The 16751-nt window shown below is 45.1% G+C and overlaps 1 protein-coding gene and 1 non-coding gene across 2 annotated transcripts in view; both read right to left on the minus strand.

Annotated features, from left to right (window-relative positions):
• Window positions 1-15366, minus strand: part of EIF3A (eukaryotic translation initiation factor 3 subunit A) — a 31433-nt gene extending 16067 nt beyond the window's left edge. The window contains exons 1-11 of the mRNA XM_050339085.1: window positions 15218-15366; window positions 12162-12352; window positions 11824-11960; window positions 9738-9901; window positions 8240-8439; window positions 7035-7243; window positions 5889-6060; window positions 4788-4892; window positions 3904-4002; window positions 3084-3200; window positions 1946-2131 (exon numbers count right to left, since the gene is read on the minus strand). Of these exons, the coding sequence (XP_050195042.1) occupies window positions 1946-2131; window positions 3084-3200; window positions 3904-4002; window positions 4788-4892; window positions 5889-6060; window positions 7035-7243; window positions 8240-8439; window positions 9738-9901; window positions 11824-11960; window positions 12162-12352; window positions 15218-15266 (1629 nt within the window). The 5' untranslated portion in view covers window positions 15267-15366. The remainder of the gene's footprint in view (window positions 1-1945; window positions 2132-3083; window positions 3201-3903; window positions 4003-4787; window positions 4893-5888; window positions 6061-7034; window positions 7244-8239; window positions 8440-9737; window positions 9902-11823; window positions 11961-12161; window positions 12353-15217) is intronic.
• Window positions 3409-3540, minus strand: LOC126634923 (small nucleolar RNA SNORA19). The gene has a single exon (XR_007627467.1). It is a non-coding gene; the product is annotated as a small nucleolar RNA SNORA19 (small nucleolar RNA).
• Window positions 15367-16751: the final 1385 nt, after the last annotated feature.

Raw genomic sequence — 16751 nt, forward strand, 5'->3', positions numbered from 1 at the left:
TTTAGGCATAAACATTGCATATAAACCCATTGTAATGGCCTTATAAAAGGCACAAGGGTTCTAGATATTAGCATACAGACTATTCTTTAAGCAGCCTTCTCAGCCCCCCACCATTCTCCAGAGTACCCCCAGAGTTCTTTGTAGAGATTCATGCTGTACACATGAGGAGGTGTGATTGTGCCAGCTCCACCAAGCAGCAAAACACTGCAGCCCAATCAGCTCCCTGCAGTCCCTCAGTCGTGCTGGTCATGAAATGCAGCCATGAAATGTGAGCTCCTTCAGAGGTATTTTTAGCAATCTGTCACTTCTAGGGCATTCAACAGAAACACTCAAACATCCCATGCTTTGTGGCAGATCTGCAAACGTTTAAAGTCAAATGGAGGTGCCAGAAACGCAAAAGTGAAAAGCTTTAGATGAATGTAACGATTTCGTGAATTATAACAAATGTGACAAATTAAAAGTTCTCAAGCACCTGAAAAGACTGAAAAGTTTTGATCTGAATAATGAAGGAAAATAAAAGGATACCAGCTTGTTCTGTAGCTTCTCTAAGCACACAGATTGATATTAGCCTTGATACTGTTCCCCAGATTTACAGGCATAATGACCAGCACTTATGTCATTTATGCTATTCAGCTTCCTGTACCAACATGTCAAGTGTGAGATTGTCATTTCTATACATGAAGGTACAGATAAAACCATGGCTTTTTCTTTCAAAATGATCATCTGACTAATACCAATCACTAATTAAATCTTTTTAGGAGAAAATGTACACAGAAGTATTATTTATCTTAAACACTATCAAACAGGTAATACATGTTCAAATTAAAAAAAGTAAGTGAGCATTAGGATACACTTTGTGTGTTTATATTTTAAGAAGATTACTAAGTATTTCAACCTCTATGAAGAATCTAACATGGACATCTTGCAATCAGCCTTTTCTTTCCATACGGAAAAAAAAATATTTGATATGTTTGTTATGAAATCTTCCATGAACACAAAGCAAAAGAAAAAATTACCACTGCTCTTGTAAGAGAAGTGGAGGTTTAACTTGCCAGGACCAAAGCATGCTGGAAATCCGAGGCTGATTTACCCCTTGCTGCTACAGAGCTCTGGAGAACCTGAAATGTGAGTCCGACCTTGAGGTCAAGAGCCCCAGAGGGGAGGACAGGGAGTGACAAGGACAGGGCAGTTCTTGAGCTGGGGGATCTTTTGTTTTCAGATTCCACTATAAAGTTACATTTCAGGTTGTTCAAAACAGCAGTTTCTCCGGGAGGAATAAAGGAAGCAGGCTCTTGGATTTTCAAAAATGCATGCAAAATTTTAAACAAATCCTAGCTCTGCAGGCTCACCTATGGGAAAAATTATTTCTGGTATATCCTAAGCCTGATAATATATGCAAGACTGGCAACTCATGATTTAATTATAACCAACCACTAACTAGATGAGTTTTTTTTTTAAGAATGACTTTGTTACAAACACAAATAACTGACTACCACTAGGCTGAGAAAAATAAAAGTAAAATGAACATCTAATCTGAGAAAACACATTCATTAGAATATAAGCTTTGGCATAAAGTGTTGAGTTATCAGGTTATGTTTCTACTTAATCCACAAACAGGCAAATGCAGCCCGTCATTACTGTCAAATTAGATCAGATCATTACCACAGTGCTCTGAAAAACACTTCTGAAAATAAAACAAATGTACAAAAGCAGCTACTCAAACCCTCACAATGTCATGTTAACATAATCATTTTGAGAGCCCACTGCCTTTCCTGTGTCAAGGAAAGAGAAACCAAGGAACTCCCCCAAGTGTGATCTCACAACTTCAAGACAAGCAAAAACTTAATAAAAGGCTGGATAAAAGGCAACAGATGAACATCACAGAGTGCACACAGGGAAAATGTCAGATTTTGCCAACATTTTGGTAACACTTTTAACAACTTACCATTAAGTGAGGAGGCTTAATGACTGCAAGAGCCTTAGCCAGAGCTGAGGACATGGCAGTCAGCTGGTTTCTAATTTGCTCAGAAGGCATGCTCTGGAGCTGAGGGCCTAGTGGGGCATCTTCTCTAGTACAGTAATTCAAATCTGAACCAAAACTCAGCGTCCGGGTGGTGTGATCAAGGCGAACCTTCACAAAAAAAAAAGGGAAGGAAACGATTTTATTATTTATGGAACGATTTCTCTGTTGCTCTATGACCAATATGAGCCAACAGAAGCCATAAGCAGAAATTACTCTAAAAAAAAATTAGCTCCACCATTCTATGAGAAGTGCCAAATTAGTAGGAGAAATACAGCACTGTGAATAAAAGTTTGTTTTACTTCTATGGTTTATACAAGAAAAAACCCCAACCAACCAACAACAAAAAAAAAACAATCAGTGGAAGAGGCTGAACTTCCAATGATTCTATGAAATAAGCACTGCATGACAAACCATTCTTGCCTCTTCCTCCACATTAGCAATGCACAAAACTAAGAACCCTAACTTTAGTGCAGGCAACTGCAACACATCAAGGTGTGTGTTAACCTAAGTGAATTAACCCAGCTTCATCTAAAAACCTAAATGGATAATTACTAAGCAACCTCAACTAAAAACGACCTGCACCTCGCTGCTGTTCTCTCAACATGGACACTTTACCAACAATGCACTCCTCAGACATCAGTGCACATCTCAGACACTGGGGTTTCACTTCGGTCCCTTGGTGAGACACAAACCAACGTCAGCAACTGCTGGTTCTTTGGTGTTGCACAACTAATGCAGCACAGGCAGCAATTCACATCCCTGTTTGTTAGACCTGCTTCAGGATATGCTGGACTAAATGGCTGGGGCTCACAGGGCAAATTGTATTTTCAACTTCTAGTTCTATTGGACTTGTATTAATGGCTGTTGACCTAAATGAAAAATACACACCAGACTGCAAATAATCCTCAGTCCTTAAAATACTGTCACACGCATCTTTTACTCTAGCTTATCTCCATCTATCAGAGTCGATTCTTTTCCATGGGCTACATGTCAGCCAGCTCACTTGCATCCCATGTCACTCACATTCAGCACTTCTCAGGAGTCATTTCACAGCACCTACCTGTAAGTCACAGTGCCTGGCAGCATCCACGATGCAGCGCTCCAGCGTGAAAGCATCCACAAAAGGAACCAGCGTGCACAGGCGAGCAAACTCAATGCTCTGATAAATCTGGGCCACCTGAGTGTCAACAGAACCATTAGGCATTTTTCCTCAGTAAAAAGAAATCAGGAATACAAGTTGTTGTTCAGGCCTTAAGAGTTCACTGACTAAACTCTCAACAAATTAATGTATACATATTAATACAATTGCAAATGCTCTTCCAGAATTTTATTTCTGTACTGTACTCAAACTTCACCTGAGATGAAATACCATTCCAGAATGGCTGCTTTGTATGAAGGAGACTGGCAGCAGTAACTACACACAGCTATGCTGCTAATTAGCCTTCAACCATTTCTTTAGCACACCAGAAATAACACTGCTCTCACTTGAAACGAAAGCAGGTCAATGAAATGTGCATCCTAGAAAACACTGGATACAAAAAAAAAAAATCAAAATACACCAAAAACCAAAGCAAAATACCCCCCCTAGACCTTACCCCAAAGAGAAGTTTTAAGAAACTTGGTAAGTAATGAAGAAAAAATAGGCAAGGGATTACACTACTGCACCCCCCTATCAACTACAGCTACTATGGTTGTACCTAAACAATGTACAAACCGAAGATACAGGTTATATACTGGAAAAATAAAATCTCAAAATCATAATGCTCTTCTATTTGATGGGAAAAAAAATTACTTCAGCATGAAATTTTCCAACTTCCTCTCCTTCCAAAGCATTTACTAACTCATGTATACTTAGGAACACACGTTTTCTTCACTCTTACCTGCTGCAGAAGGCGAAGAATGGTATTGTTTTGCAGGTGAGGAACATACAGCTGCAGTTCAGGTTCCTTTTCAGCTTGGTCTTTCACCCAGTTGAGAACCTACCAAAAGTCTGAAAAGTTACTCTATCTGCATCGACCCACACAAACTTCACCATTAAAGTACAAAGCATGGTTCACAAATATTTCTGGTTTACAGCTCGTGAAACAGCAGCACTCCTGTCCAGAGAGCGCACTGTTTCACTGCAGTGCATCTCCTGACAGAGCACTCATTTGTAACAGATAGCTAACAGTTTTTGTATGAAGGCGACTGACAGTACTTGGCAACGTTTACCACACTGCTAATTTACCTTCAGGTTCTTTTTAGCACATCAATTATCTTTGTTCCCACTATCGAAGAAAAAGAACATGATGTGCTTCACCAATTGCAAAATTTGCACTAACCTAGTCAACAGCTCTCACGTTATTCTACCTCCCAAGCCTCTGTATTTTACTAGTGAAAAGTCACTGGTGTATCTTTCCACTTTGCACACAACCCACTCGCCTGCACGTGCGTGCTCACAGCTTTCTCACTTTGCATATTTAAACAAAATTAACTATCACCTCCACAAAAAAACCTTCTGATACATTCCCAAAACTCTGCCTCTTTATGGGACCCTCTGAAGAGCACCCCAGAGACCTGAGTGAATTTTCATTCTTTCAATAACGTGGTGCAACTCGTATATCAGATGTCACGAGTGCGTCATTGCAATAGAACCCGAGCCAAATCAAGACTACTTTTGAAAAATCTGGCAATAGACAAAGCTAGTTGATATTTACCACAAATCAATATTCAAATAACACACTATTAGTCCAGAGCAGTTACCACCCAGAGCTACAAAACTTACCTTGCTGACACGGGCACTTAACTTGAGCGGGTGAAAGTCTACTTCAAGCCAATTGTAAAGCTCTTTCACCTCTGGGACAACGTACTGCACTACGTTGAACCTGACCTAAAGTCAACAAAAACAAGCCAAAGACCTCAAAATGAATACAATATCAGTCAACAGTTATGCTTTAAGACTTTCATATTCAAGAATTTAAACAGGCACCACATGTGCATTTTAATACAGATTACTTCTCATTAGGACATTCTTAACTGCAGTGACAGTAACTCTACACTACACCACTTAAATGTATTTAAAAATGGAAAAGGAGACATAAAACGTGTAAACAAGGTAAAAAGACTAGAGCACCATCCTCAACTTTGTCATTTCCAAGACACAAGGCCTAATACACTTGTAGGCCCACAACCTAAAATCCTAGAACAAACTAGAATCACACACCTCTATTCATGATTAAATTTCTGAAGCCTTAAGTTGTGGTTTTGAGGCAAACTGGAGATGTACTGGAAGAAGAATTAACTTACACTGCAAAACAAGCTTTGAATGTATGTTTTAGACATGCATGTGAAGGACTGCAAAAAAATCAAACATTCTCTGGAAATACCTGTGACAATGTCTGATTTATTTACACGTATCTGGGGACAGATATCTAAGGATAGACCAATCCAGACTCCCTTCAAATTAAACACAAGGAAGTTTTCATAATCACTTAGATTTGCATGGTCTGCCATTTGATTTATGACCTGTGCTTATCCAAAATACATTTAAAACAGGAAAAGAAACACTTGGCTCAGTTAATTACACACCTTAGAGCAGGAAAAAAACCCCACAGTTCTAGTTCACAACTCATTTCAGCCCCTCAGAATTTCAAAAAGACATTTGTTGTTTGGGTGACATAAAGCACCAAATGGAATCTGACTCTTTAGTGCCCCCAAGAATTCACTGTCACTGCCATCTCCAAACAGTCCTTGTGAATCTGCAGCTTTAACGCTGCACTGTAGGTCACACAATGAACCCAACTGCTGTCCCCCAAGTGGGCCCAGCGCTCCAGAAGGAGAACAGCCCTGGGTGTGGTAAAGCTGCTGCCCTGGCACCACCACCTACCATGTCATTGATGAGGCTGGCACGTGTGGGCGGCGCCTGCAGCCCCAGCAGCGTTGCCAGGCGCCGCTGCTTCTCCACGATGATGCCGTCCATGTCCAGCAGGCGAGCGATGTCGGTCCTCTCGGGAGTTATAGGGATTGACAGGGTGGCCAAAAGCACTCGAGTGGACATCCTGTCGATGGAGCAGAAGCACAAGAGGTGAACTGCAGAACATTCATGCATGTGCCAGTTCAAGAGAGGAATGGGTGGCATTTACAATGCAAAACTGTGTAAAAATACCAGCAATAACACAGATGCCACCAGCACCGTGAGGACAGAATGCAGAGTTCCTCAGGAACAAGAGGACAGAGTTTGGTAACTTTTATATGTATGTACATATGTATATATACAAAGAAATTATGAAGAAATTTAAGCTGCTCTGTAAATACCAAAACACTATGAAGTAATGAAAACGGCAGAAAGCAGCACCTTTAAAAACTTCTTTTAGCTGCAAATCCATCCCAGCCATTTTGAACAAATTTATTTTTAAAATTTACAGCGCAAGAGAGATGTACTTTCTGATGTAAAAAAACAAGTGGCATTAAATAGTTATATTTTGGTCTTAGTACTCAAGTGAACAGGAATGTAAGAATTTCCATCAAGTATTTATTATGACCAGATTATGATTCTATAAGGCCTGTAGATGAATTTCAGAGGTTAATGCAGTCAGTGATTCTGCACACCTCAAAAACCTTGCCAGTTCATACCTATTACCAAAAAACTAAAGGCCCTCTGGCTATGCAGATTTTTATACATTAAGAAGTTTACATCTGCTATTGTGAAACCTTGTGAAATAAATCCCACCACTCAGAAGTGAAAAAGGAAACAAACACCCAGATACTCATTGACTTGCTTAGCTTCCAAGGCAGGAAGAGAAGGAAGCTTAACTAAGGTGATGCTGGTGTTCACAATACTTACAGTGCAGCTTTGTAAAACATCCTTCTTGCTCTAGAGTTCTTTTGAGGCAATTAGGATTGGCCAATTTAGGCAGAGCTGCTCATAAGTCATGCCTGTCATCTGCTTCTCTTTTGGGGTACATTTTAGTTTATTTTTGAACCTAGGGGGTTAAAAATAGAATCTAAGATCACATTATACGTCCTTCCCCACCTCTGCATCTCCTCTTGTGTGAGGTTCTTTCGCATTTCTCTTGATAAGTGATACAGTCGGTGAAGGGTGGATGCATGAAAAAGAGCATTTCCTGATTTCCAGAAGACAGTTGAAACTTTGTGATAGTAATTTGCCATCAGCTGTGGTTTGGGTGGTTTCTTAGACAGTGCAAATAGTCCATGAATATCTTCCACTGCTTTGAAAGCTTCCTAAAGAGAAAAAAAAAAAAAAAAAATATGGTTTTTAGAAAGTTTTTTGCACCACCCCAAAAAAAGAAAAATCTGAATTCATTAAAGGTTCTACTATTTTCCTACTATATCAATTGTACTATTTATTTGCTTTACCATTTTTCATAAAAATAGTTTTTGTGATCAAAAATGGGTATCGTTTCCCTAAAAAACACAAGAAAACTTGGAAATGCCTTAGATGTAATTACCTAAATCCCTAAAATGGAAACAGCACAACAGAGAACGTTCTCCAAATTCACAAACCAAAAAAACTACAACATTGGCTTTTAAAGGAATTTCTTGGCTTTTTAAGGAATTTGACATTAGAAATGTTGGCAGAGGTGGAGGTGTCATCGTAGAATCACAGAATCAGCTGGGTTGGAAAAGATCTCTGAGATGACCAAGTCCAACCCTTGATCCAACCCCGCTGTGGTTCCCAGGCCATGGCACTGACGGCACATCCAGTCTTGTCCTTAAACATCTCCAGGGACGGAGAATCCACCACTTCCCTGGATAGCCCATTCCAGTGGCTGATTACCCTCTCTATAAAGAATTTCTTCCTAATATCCAACGTAAACCTTCCCTGGCAGAGCTTAAGACCGCGCCCTCTTGTCTTACTGAGAGCTGCCTGGGAGAAGAGACCAACCCCCACCTGGCTACACCCTCCTGTCAGGGAGCTGTAGAGAGTGCTGAGGTCTCCCCTGAGCCTCCTCTTCTCCAGACTCCTCACTTTCACAACTCCAGGTGACTTCAGCTACTCTACCATTTACTGCTCCCGGTAAAGCTTGGTTTGAAGTGCAGGACCATCAGACTAAGCATTCAGCGTGCAAGCAGCACCACGTTCTGGCCATTAAAACTTCATTCTTTATCTCTCATCCTTTCTTCACCTTGCTCCATACACCATGGAGCGTGAAGCGCACGGAGCCGGCCCTGGCAAGGCTGGAGGGCACGGAGTGACGGGGAGAGCGCTGTGCGTACCTGCCACAGCTCCATGCTGATAGCACTGTCCAGCTGCACGAGCCTGGTCTCCAGGTGCATGGACTGGCTGTCGGGGTTGTTGAGGTTGATGGCTGTGCTTTGGTTGTGGTGGCGCTGGATCTGCCCCAGGTGCATCCGCAGGTTGTCGCAGAGCTTGCGGAACTCGGCTTTGCGCGTGTACTGCAGGCAGAACTTGAAAGCTGCAGAAAGGAACACCACAGGTCAAGAACGGGCACTAATGGGGACTTCACTTCTAAATGGGATTCACATGTGTACCTCAGTACATTTAAAGAATCTGCATTTCCAGGCAAAGGATACACGCCAGGAACATGACAAGGCTCGATTGGCCATTACCTGCAAGGGAGGCCAACACACCTTCAGCAGACCCTCACAGGAGTATAAACATTCACCCATGACTGCACATGCTGGGCTTGCCAAACTTTTACAGGCAGTCCCACTCCCTCCAGACATGGAGTTTTGTAATACTCTAACCCCAATCCCCCTCTCCAAAAAGGTGGAGGAAGCTGCAACAGTAGTGCAGCAAGCACTTCATGAAGTAGAAGCAGGTTCCACCTGAGGAATGTCAAGGCTAAACTGGCCCGGATGGACTAAAGAGACCTTTGTTATCCAGCATTTAAAGAGACAAGAGAGAGATGTTCTGAATGGGAAAAAGGACTTTTGTCATCAGTCTGAGTTGTTAAACAATTTGAGTCCATGTTGGTGTCTGAGCCACAGGGTGATGTAGAAGCCTAGAAGATAACGGAGCTAATGTGTATGTCTCAAACATGGGTAGCTGGATAGCTGTGGAGGCAACCAAGGACTGCTGGCAATAACAACCAAGGAGTGCTGGTAGTGACACACTGTGAGAACAGGATGTGGCTGGAGAAGGGGCCATACAGAGGTAGGGCAGCACTTTTCTAGGACAAAGGTCCCTGTTCTGGCTCCTGGAGATAAGCACAACACAGTAGAGTGCAGGCACAGGCTGAGAAGCAGGGACGGACTGTAGGGAAGGAACCAAGACCACCCAAAACTCACGAGGCCCTCTGAGCCATTTCCAGAAAGGTCCAGAAGAATGGACTGTGTGTGATAACTGATTTGCACAGAAAGTGAGAAACTGATCTCCAGAGTGGGGAAAACTTACCTGTAAAAAGGTTCCCTCTCACAGGTGCACATGTGCCCCAGAACCCTGGACACCCCTTCAGCTGGGTTGACACCAGAGCCAGGACCACTGATCTCTCCATCCCTTTATTCCTCTCTCTCCTCCACCCTACCTCTCTATCTGAAGTGCACAGCTGTGTGCTTACACTGGGAGGTAAGGGACTAACATACATACCATTTTCCATGCCCAGTGTGTAATTTACTAATTAAACTTCATAAGCTTTTGGGGACCCTCTGACTTTTGCTGTTCCTTTCAACCCCGAGCATCTGTGAATCTTGGATGCTCCCTTCCCCCTAAGGGTGGGACACCATACCTCAAGTTTCCATCCTCTGGACCTACCTTGCTGTGCAATGTCATGGTACAGGCGTTCCACTCGAGAATTATTTCGGAGAAGATCCAAACACTGCCTATAGGATTCCCATAGAAATTTAACCCAGGGTGTCAAAAGCAGTCGGTCAGTACGATCCTGAGTGTCTTCTCCACTCACAGCACTCAAAAGAACGCTACAGTCAGGGCAGGGGGGAAGGGAAAACAAAAAAACAAAAGTGGGTTACTCCCTACAATTCTCATCAATTTTTCTTATCAAGTTCTAAGATGAGACTGGACAAATCTGAACAGAAAATTGCTGCTGAACAGTCTATTGCTTATTTTCAAACTGGTCCCTCAGATGGCTCCCTTTTCCTTTAAAGGATGTAGATAATTGTTCTTTCTTTGAGGTTTCAAAACGTAGCCCCTGCATATATAACTGATACGTCCAAACTCCAGGGGTAAGAGACTTCAGGAACTTCTGCATCCTTCACCAGTAAGCCAAAGGAAACTAACTCCAGGATTTTCACCTTCCCTTTTCTACCAGGGACTGTGCACTGGACCTCTGCTAGAGCCAAGTATCACTGCCAACACAGACACTTTGGTACTTGCTCAGAGCTCCTTTTTAGCCACCAGCAACGCTGCCAGAGTTCGCTTCTCATTGACACGTGACACAGAGGCGCCGTGTGCCTTACAATCTACAGACAGTGAAAACCAGAATACTTAAAATATCAAATCCTTCCAAAATTCTGACAGGAAAAAGGTGCTTAAATAAATGCCAAAAGGTAAGATGTGATAATCTTGTATTTAGTAGCCATAACTTCATTCCCTCATCAGAGAAATACAAGACTGGTGAAAGGATTGCTGAGGCAGTGAGACCAGTTCAGTGCTACGTCTCACACGGTCCCTTTATGCTGAACAGCCCACCCAGCGTGACAAACTGAGAGAACCATCTTCCCTAAGCCTTCATTTTTAAAAGTCTTTTTGAACTATGCTTCTAATATAAACTCTCAACTCTTGTAACACTTTCCTACTACACCATTTCCAGTTCTAATTTGCTTCCTTGAGCACCAGTACTATGTGCAATATTAAACACATAACCAGTGGCTTCTCCCAACAGATCAGGCGGTGAATTCAGAAAAAAAGTATGAGAAGTCTAGAAAACAGGACCTAAAGAACACTAAAGAAACTGTGCTTGTTCAGATAAAGAACTGTGGTTGAAAACACATTCTCTAGTCCTCAATTATAGAAAGGAGAACAAGGAAAAGAGCAGTCAGTCCATCTTCACTGTTTATTACTGGGATTCCTCTGTAACAATTTCAGACTCTGGAAAAAACAGGAATGGCACTGCCATGCTGGAACAACTACTGATGACAGGGCTGGAACCTTTTTTTTTTTTTTTTTGCAACCAACTTCTGCCAGAGAGCTTTGCTGTTAACATTTAAAACATTTCTTTACCCCTGCCTGGTTACCCCTTTTCCACAGATGTCACCCATACATCTCTGTACTTGGGATGTATGGTAAGATGTTCCCTTGCCAGGGAATGTCTACATGATCCTAAAGCAGATGTATTTACTGATCCTTTTTTCCATTCCTCTCTGTTATCATTATCCATCCAATTAATTCTAACTCTGAATGTACTTTTTATGCCCTTTCTTCTATTATTTCATCAGTTACCCAAGCAATTATAAAGTAACATCTCCTTTGGTTTGTACATGCACAGTGTGGTGAGAAAAACTGGAGGTTTATCAGATACAGGAATTACACTGGTTTAATATAATTAACAGCGTTTATACATCAACTGGTAACGAGCAGCTTTCCACAATAAGCTCTCCAATACCACTACAGATGCAAATCAGAGCAGACACTGGAAAGCAGTGACCCAACTCCCAGAACCATTCCCACAATTTTTCTATTCCTTACTACTTACTTTCTTTACTTTTTTTTCTCCAATGTAGGGTTCTGTTCAATGAAAAATTCCTACTTTTTCCCTACTTTTAAAACCTCTAGACCACCACTAGTATTCCATTTCAAATGCACCCCATCTATATCTCAGCTTTGTGAATGAAAATAAGGATACTTTCTGTGAATTGCTACATTTTAAAGACAGGCTGCCCACCTTTCTGGAGTTTGAATGTTATCCAAGTCTTCTATGTCCAGTACCATCTGCTGGGATTCTTCCTTAGCTGCTTCTGTTTTTTCTTCAGCTAATTTTAAATAGGCTCGAACAACATCCTCCAAAGATTTGATGTTAACCTACACCAAAGGCAAAAACACGGGAAGATGTTTCCACCCACAACAGGCAGCAAATATTGAAAATGTAAATGCTACAAACCCGAGAGCATCTAAAAGGCAGATGAATTCTAACTCAAGACAATTCAGTTACTTTTAGATTGTATCAGCTGACAGACAGCATGCCTGCTATAAAAAAATAAAACACAAAATCAGAAGCCACACCTGCTGGCAAATATTCTTGTACTGGTACAGCCCTTCTTTTGCCAGGTGACTCTTGCGGAGATCCACGCAGAGCTCCAGGTACTTCAGCATAATCGGCTCGTGGATTTTCTGCCATGTTCGGTGTTTCTTACTTTTCATAACATCATAGAGAACATCGAGGGCAGGCTGCTTTTTGCCAACCTCAAGGAATTCTGAAAGGGAAATCCCAGTTAGCAAAACACTTGCACACCAGAAGACGCATTTTTTTATGTTTAACACAAGAAACTTTCAGAATTTAATTAACTCTACCCAAAATTCGTTGATGGTTTGTTTTAGTGCCAGTTGTTCAATGACATAAGTGGCAAACAAACCTCTCCATTTACACAGAAATCTCAGGATAGCGGAGATGTCTCTCCATCCATCCTGCATGACTGAGCACTTCATGCACAGTAGTCAAATATGCACATCCAGTGGTAAAGCTGGTTTCAGAGGCAGGGAGGAAAGAGGGAGGAGAGTCAGGGAGGAAAAGGAACAAGGAAGGGAGAGAAGGAGGCAGGAAGGGAGGAGGGAAAGACACGAACTTCACTCAGGAAAGTTTTAGTGTTTGTGGGTTGGTTGGTTTTATTTAACTCAGAGTGGTCTAGCACCTGAGTTTGTATAAGTTCCACCAAAGCTGCTGCAGTTCAGTTGAAGGGTCAGATGCTTTTTAAATCAGCCTTGCTGCTGGAACCAGTGGCCCGTTTGTTCACCCCTAAGCAGCTGCTGTTACAGGAGCTCTCAGCACCACAGCAACTCCCACCCCTGGTATCCCACACATTCTGCTCAGCACAAAAGCCAGCAAACCATCCACGAGCAAACACCAAGGCAGCAACCCACACACACAGACCCTACGCTGAATGTGCTCCTCACTGCAGCAGAGCAGGAGAAACGGACACTTGGAATGAGAAGCAAACAGGTTTAAAAGATAAGGGGAAGTGAAGTACAGCCAGTGGGAAACGTGTTTATTCTTAAAGGCTGAGGGGTGGAGTCAGAACTTCCCACAAAGTACTTTGGAAAGCATGACATTCCTAAGAAATAATGGCAGAAACAATTAGAGTAGGGACCTGCTCAGGGTGCTCAGACATCGGACAGAGCTTCCCAGTTTTGGAATCTCAAAAGTGAAGTTAAACACAGCAAAAGATGTAGTTTGAAAGCAGCAGTGTGGTTTTAATCTAAAAACCACCATAGCACGTACTCAGGGCTCAGTTTATGTAAAAAATGCGCTTGCATAAGATGAGCAAGTTCCTTTCTAGAAAAAGCACCCTGATGCAGTTGAAGATAATTAAGGCTATGGTGTGACAGTATCCAGCAGTACTTTTACTCACTGAGGGAATTTTAATAAAGCTGTCCTCCATCCCATAATTTACACTGCTATTCTATCTCAGTGCTGCTTTTCAGACAATTACTGCTCCACTCTACGTTTTATTTATGAAAAAAAAAACTTGAAAGGCAAGTTTAATCCTGCAGCAACGCCAGGGCACTCCAACCACAGCTCTCAGTGGTCGATAACCAACTGGACAAAGCACAAAATTAATTCACATTGTTCTGAAACTTTTAATTAACTCTGGCCAAGCAGGTTCTTACCAGTCAGTCAAATAATTAAGGCTAATCTAAGAGTCACTTCTGTAAAAGCACAAAGTGAACCTGAAGAGTCAAACACAGCATGCACCACCATGCCTTGCAGAAGGAACTGTAAGTTATGGACTCTCAGATCTGTGACACACAAACTGCAAAGCTCAGCCCATAAATAGCTGTCAGAGTTACATTTTTTCCATTTTATTTTCTTTTATGTCACTTGAAATGCTAAAAGGTAGCCAAAAGAGCAGCTGAAGCTCCCAGTGGCCAAGAAGTACCTGACACACATCAATAACTGACCTACTGCTAACCCAAAACCCCAAATTAAGCTCAGTTTTCAGTGTCAGAAGATGAATGTCATTACAGGAGGTGACAAAGATGTCACGTGCTTTACAGTATCTCTAAGAGCGAGTGAGCTCAGTATCTGCCACAATAAAACACTCCCCAAAGGTGATTCCATCCTTGACTACAAAGCAATGCCAGGTGTTAACTCTCATTGAGGGATGGCCTTGACCTACATTTACCACTTATTAGGGGAAAACCGCCTTTCTTACGTATCTGTATACACCTAAAATCGTTCAGGCTCTTCCTATTTCCGAACATCACCTCTGCACGGTGAAGTCACTGAGAACATGGAGCATCAAGTGATCCCAATGCTCACTTGAGCCTTAACGCACAAAACACACTGAAACTCTGGAAGCTGCACTGAATGTTCCCGATTTGAAATGAATTTAACATTAAGCTGCTTCCTGCAACACACAGTGTGCCCCAGGGACGACTTTCTACCCTTTGTTAGGCTTGGCCATGCTAAGATTGAGCCCCTGCAGTTCAAAAGGCCTGACAGCCCTTGCCATACTGTGTTCAGCCCGCTGAAATTCAGGGTTGCCTGGAGATTATTCCTCTCAGTCCCCACCATTTCGGTTCAACTCGAGTCCTCCGGTTCACCAGAATTACATGTAGGTTTGCAGCAGCACATAAAAAAAACGCGAATTCGAATAAAACCACCAGGAACGCCACCCACACAACATGTCAGACCCGAGCAGCTCAAGGCCAAAGCAAACTTGCGCACCGAGTACGGTTCGCCCTGACCAAGGATTACGTGCATCTTTCGACACGGGCCCTGCGACAACGAAGGGCCTGTGTGTATAGAGGATACCGCAGTCACATGAAGAAAGGACGGGGGCCATTACGCGCCGAGCCCATGCGGGAGGGGACCGGCACGGCCTCACCGCGGCCCCGAGCCCGCCCGTCCGGGCGGGCTCGGGGCCGCGGTGAAGCCGTGCCGGTCCTTCCCCCCTCTCCCTGTGGCGGCCGCCGGGGCCCCTCGGAACGTGAGGCGGGGCCGAGCCCGCCAGGCCCTCCGCGCCCCGCCATGCGGTGCGGCCGCGCCGGCCTTGCCCTGGCCCTGCCCCTGAGGAGGACGAGGAGGAGGAATAGGAGGTTTCGGGGTGAAGCGCACTGACCGTTCGCCCGCTTCAGGGCGTTCTCGGGCCGCTGGAAGTACACCGGCATGATGGCGGCGGCTCCGGCTCCTCACGGGGCGGCGGCGGCGGCGGCTCCGGCGGCTCCGAGGGGATCCAGGCAGGGCGGCGCGCGCGGCCGGAAAGGGAGGGAGCGCCGCGGGAAAGGGAGGGGAGAGGAAGAGGAGGGGAAAGGGAAGGAGGGAGGAGAAGGGGGGAAAGGCGGAGGGGGGGTGGCTGGCGGCGGGAAGGGGAAGCAGCGCGCCGGGAGGGCGCGAAACGCCGGGCGGGAGCGTGAGGGGGACGGGGGTCGGGATGAGGAGGGGATCGGGATTGGGATGGGATCAGGACCGGGGGGATCGAGATCGGGATGGGATCGTGGTCGTGAGGGGATCAGGACCCGGGGTGATAATCGGGATTGGGATGGGATCAGGACCGTGGGGGGATCGGGATGGGGTCGTGGTCGTGAGGGGGTCAGGACCCGGGGTGATAATCGGGATTGGGATGGGATCAGGACCGTGGGGGGATCGGGATGGGATCGTGGTCGTGAGGGGGTCAGGACCGTGAAGGGATCGGGACTGGGACGGGATCAGGACAGTGGGGGGGATCGTGGTCGGGATGGGATCAGGACCGTGGGGGGGAATCGGGACTGGGATGGGATCAGGACCGTGGGGGGATCGGGATCGGGATGGGATCGTGTTCGTGGGGGAATCGGGACTGGGATGGGGTCAGGACCGTGGGGGGATCGGGATGGGACCGTGGTCGTGAGGGGATCAGGATCGGGAGGGGGGTCAGGACCGTGAAGGGATCGGGACTGGGACGGGATCAGGACCGAGGGGGGATCGGGATGGGGAGGGGATCGTGGGGGGATCGGGATCGGGATGGGATCAGGACCGAGGGGGGATCGGGATCGGAATTGGGATGGGATCAGGACCGGGGGGGAAATCGGGAGAGAAGCGGATCAGGAGGGGGATCAGGACGGGGGGGGATCGGGATCGGGATGGGATCGTGGTCGTGGGGGGATCAGGACTGGGACGGGATCAAGACCGTGAGGGGATCGTGGTCGTGAGGGGATCAGGATCGGGAGGGAAGTGGATCAGGACGGGAGGGAGATCGGGATCGGGAAGGGATCAGGACCGTGGGAGGATCGGGATCGGGAGGGGAGCAGATCAGGACCATGGGGGGATCGGGGCTGGAACAGGATCAAGACCAGGGGAGGATCGGGATGGGATCATGTTCGTGAGGAGATCAGGATCGGGATGGGAGTGGATCAGGAGGGGGATCAGGACCGTGAAGAGATCGAGACTGGGATGGGATCAGGACCGTGGGGGGATCGGGATTGGGACGGGATCAGGACTGTGGGGTGATCGGGATCAGGATGGGATCGTGGTCGTGAGGGGATCAGAACCAGGAGGGGAGCGGATCAGGAGGGGGATGAGGGCCGTGAAGGGATTGGGACTGGGACAGGAACAAGATGGGATCGTGGTCGTGAGGGGATCAGGACCAGGGGGGTTCGGGACTGGGAAGGGATCGGGAC

This window comes from Myiozetetes cayanensis, unplaced genomic scaffold (genome assembly GCF_022539395.1).
Source record: "Myiozetetes cayanensis isolate MyiCay16 unplaced genomic scaffold, myiCay2020 scf10, whole genome shotgun sequence".
NCBI lineage: Eukaryota > Metazoa > Chordata > Aves > Passeriformes > Tyrannidae > Myiozetetes > Myiozetetes cayanensis.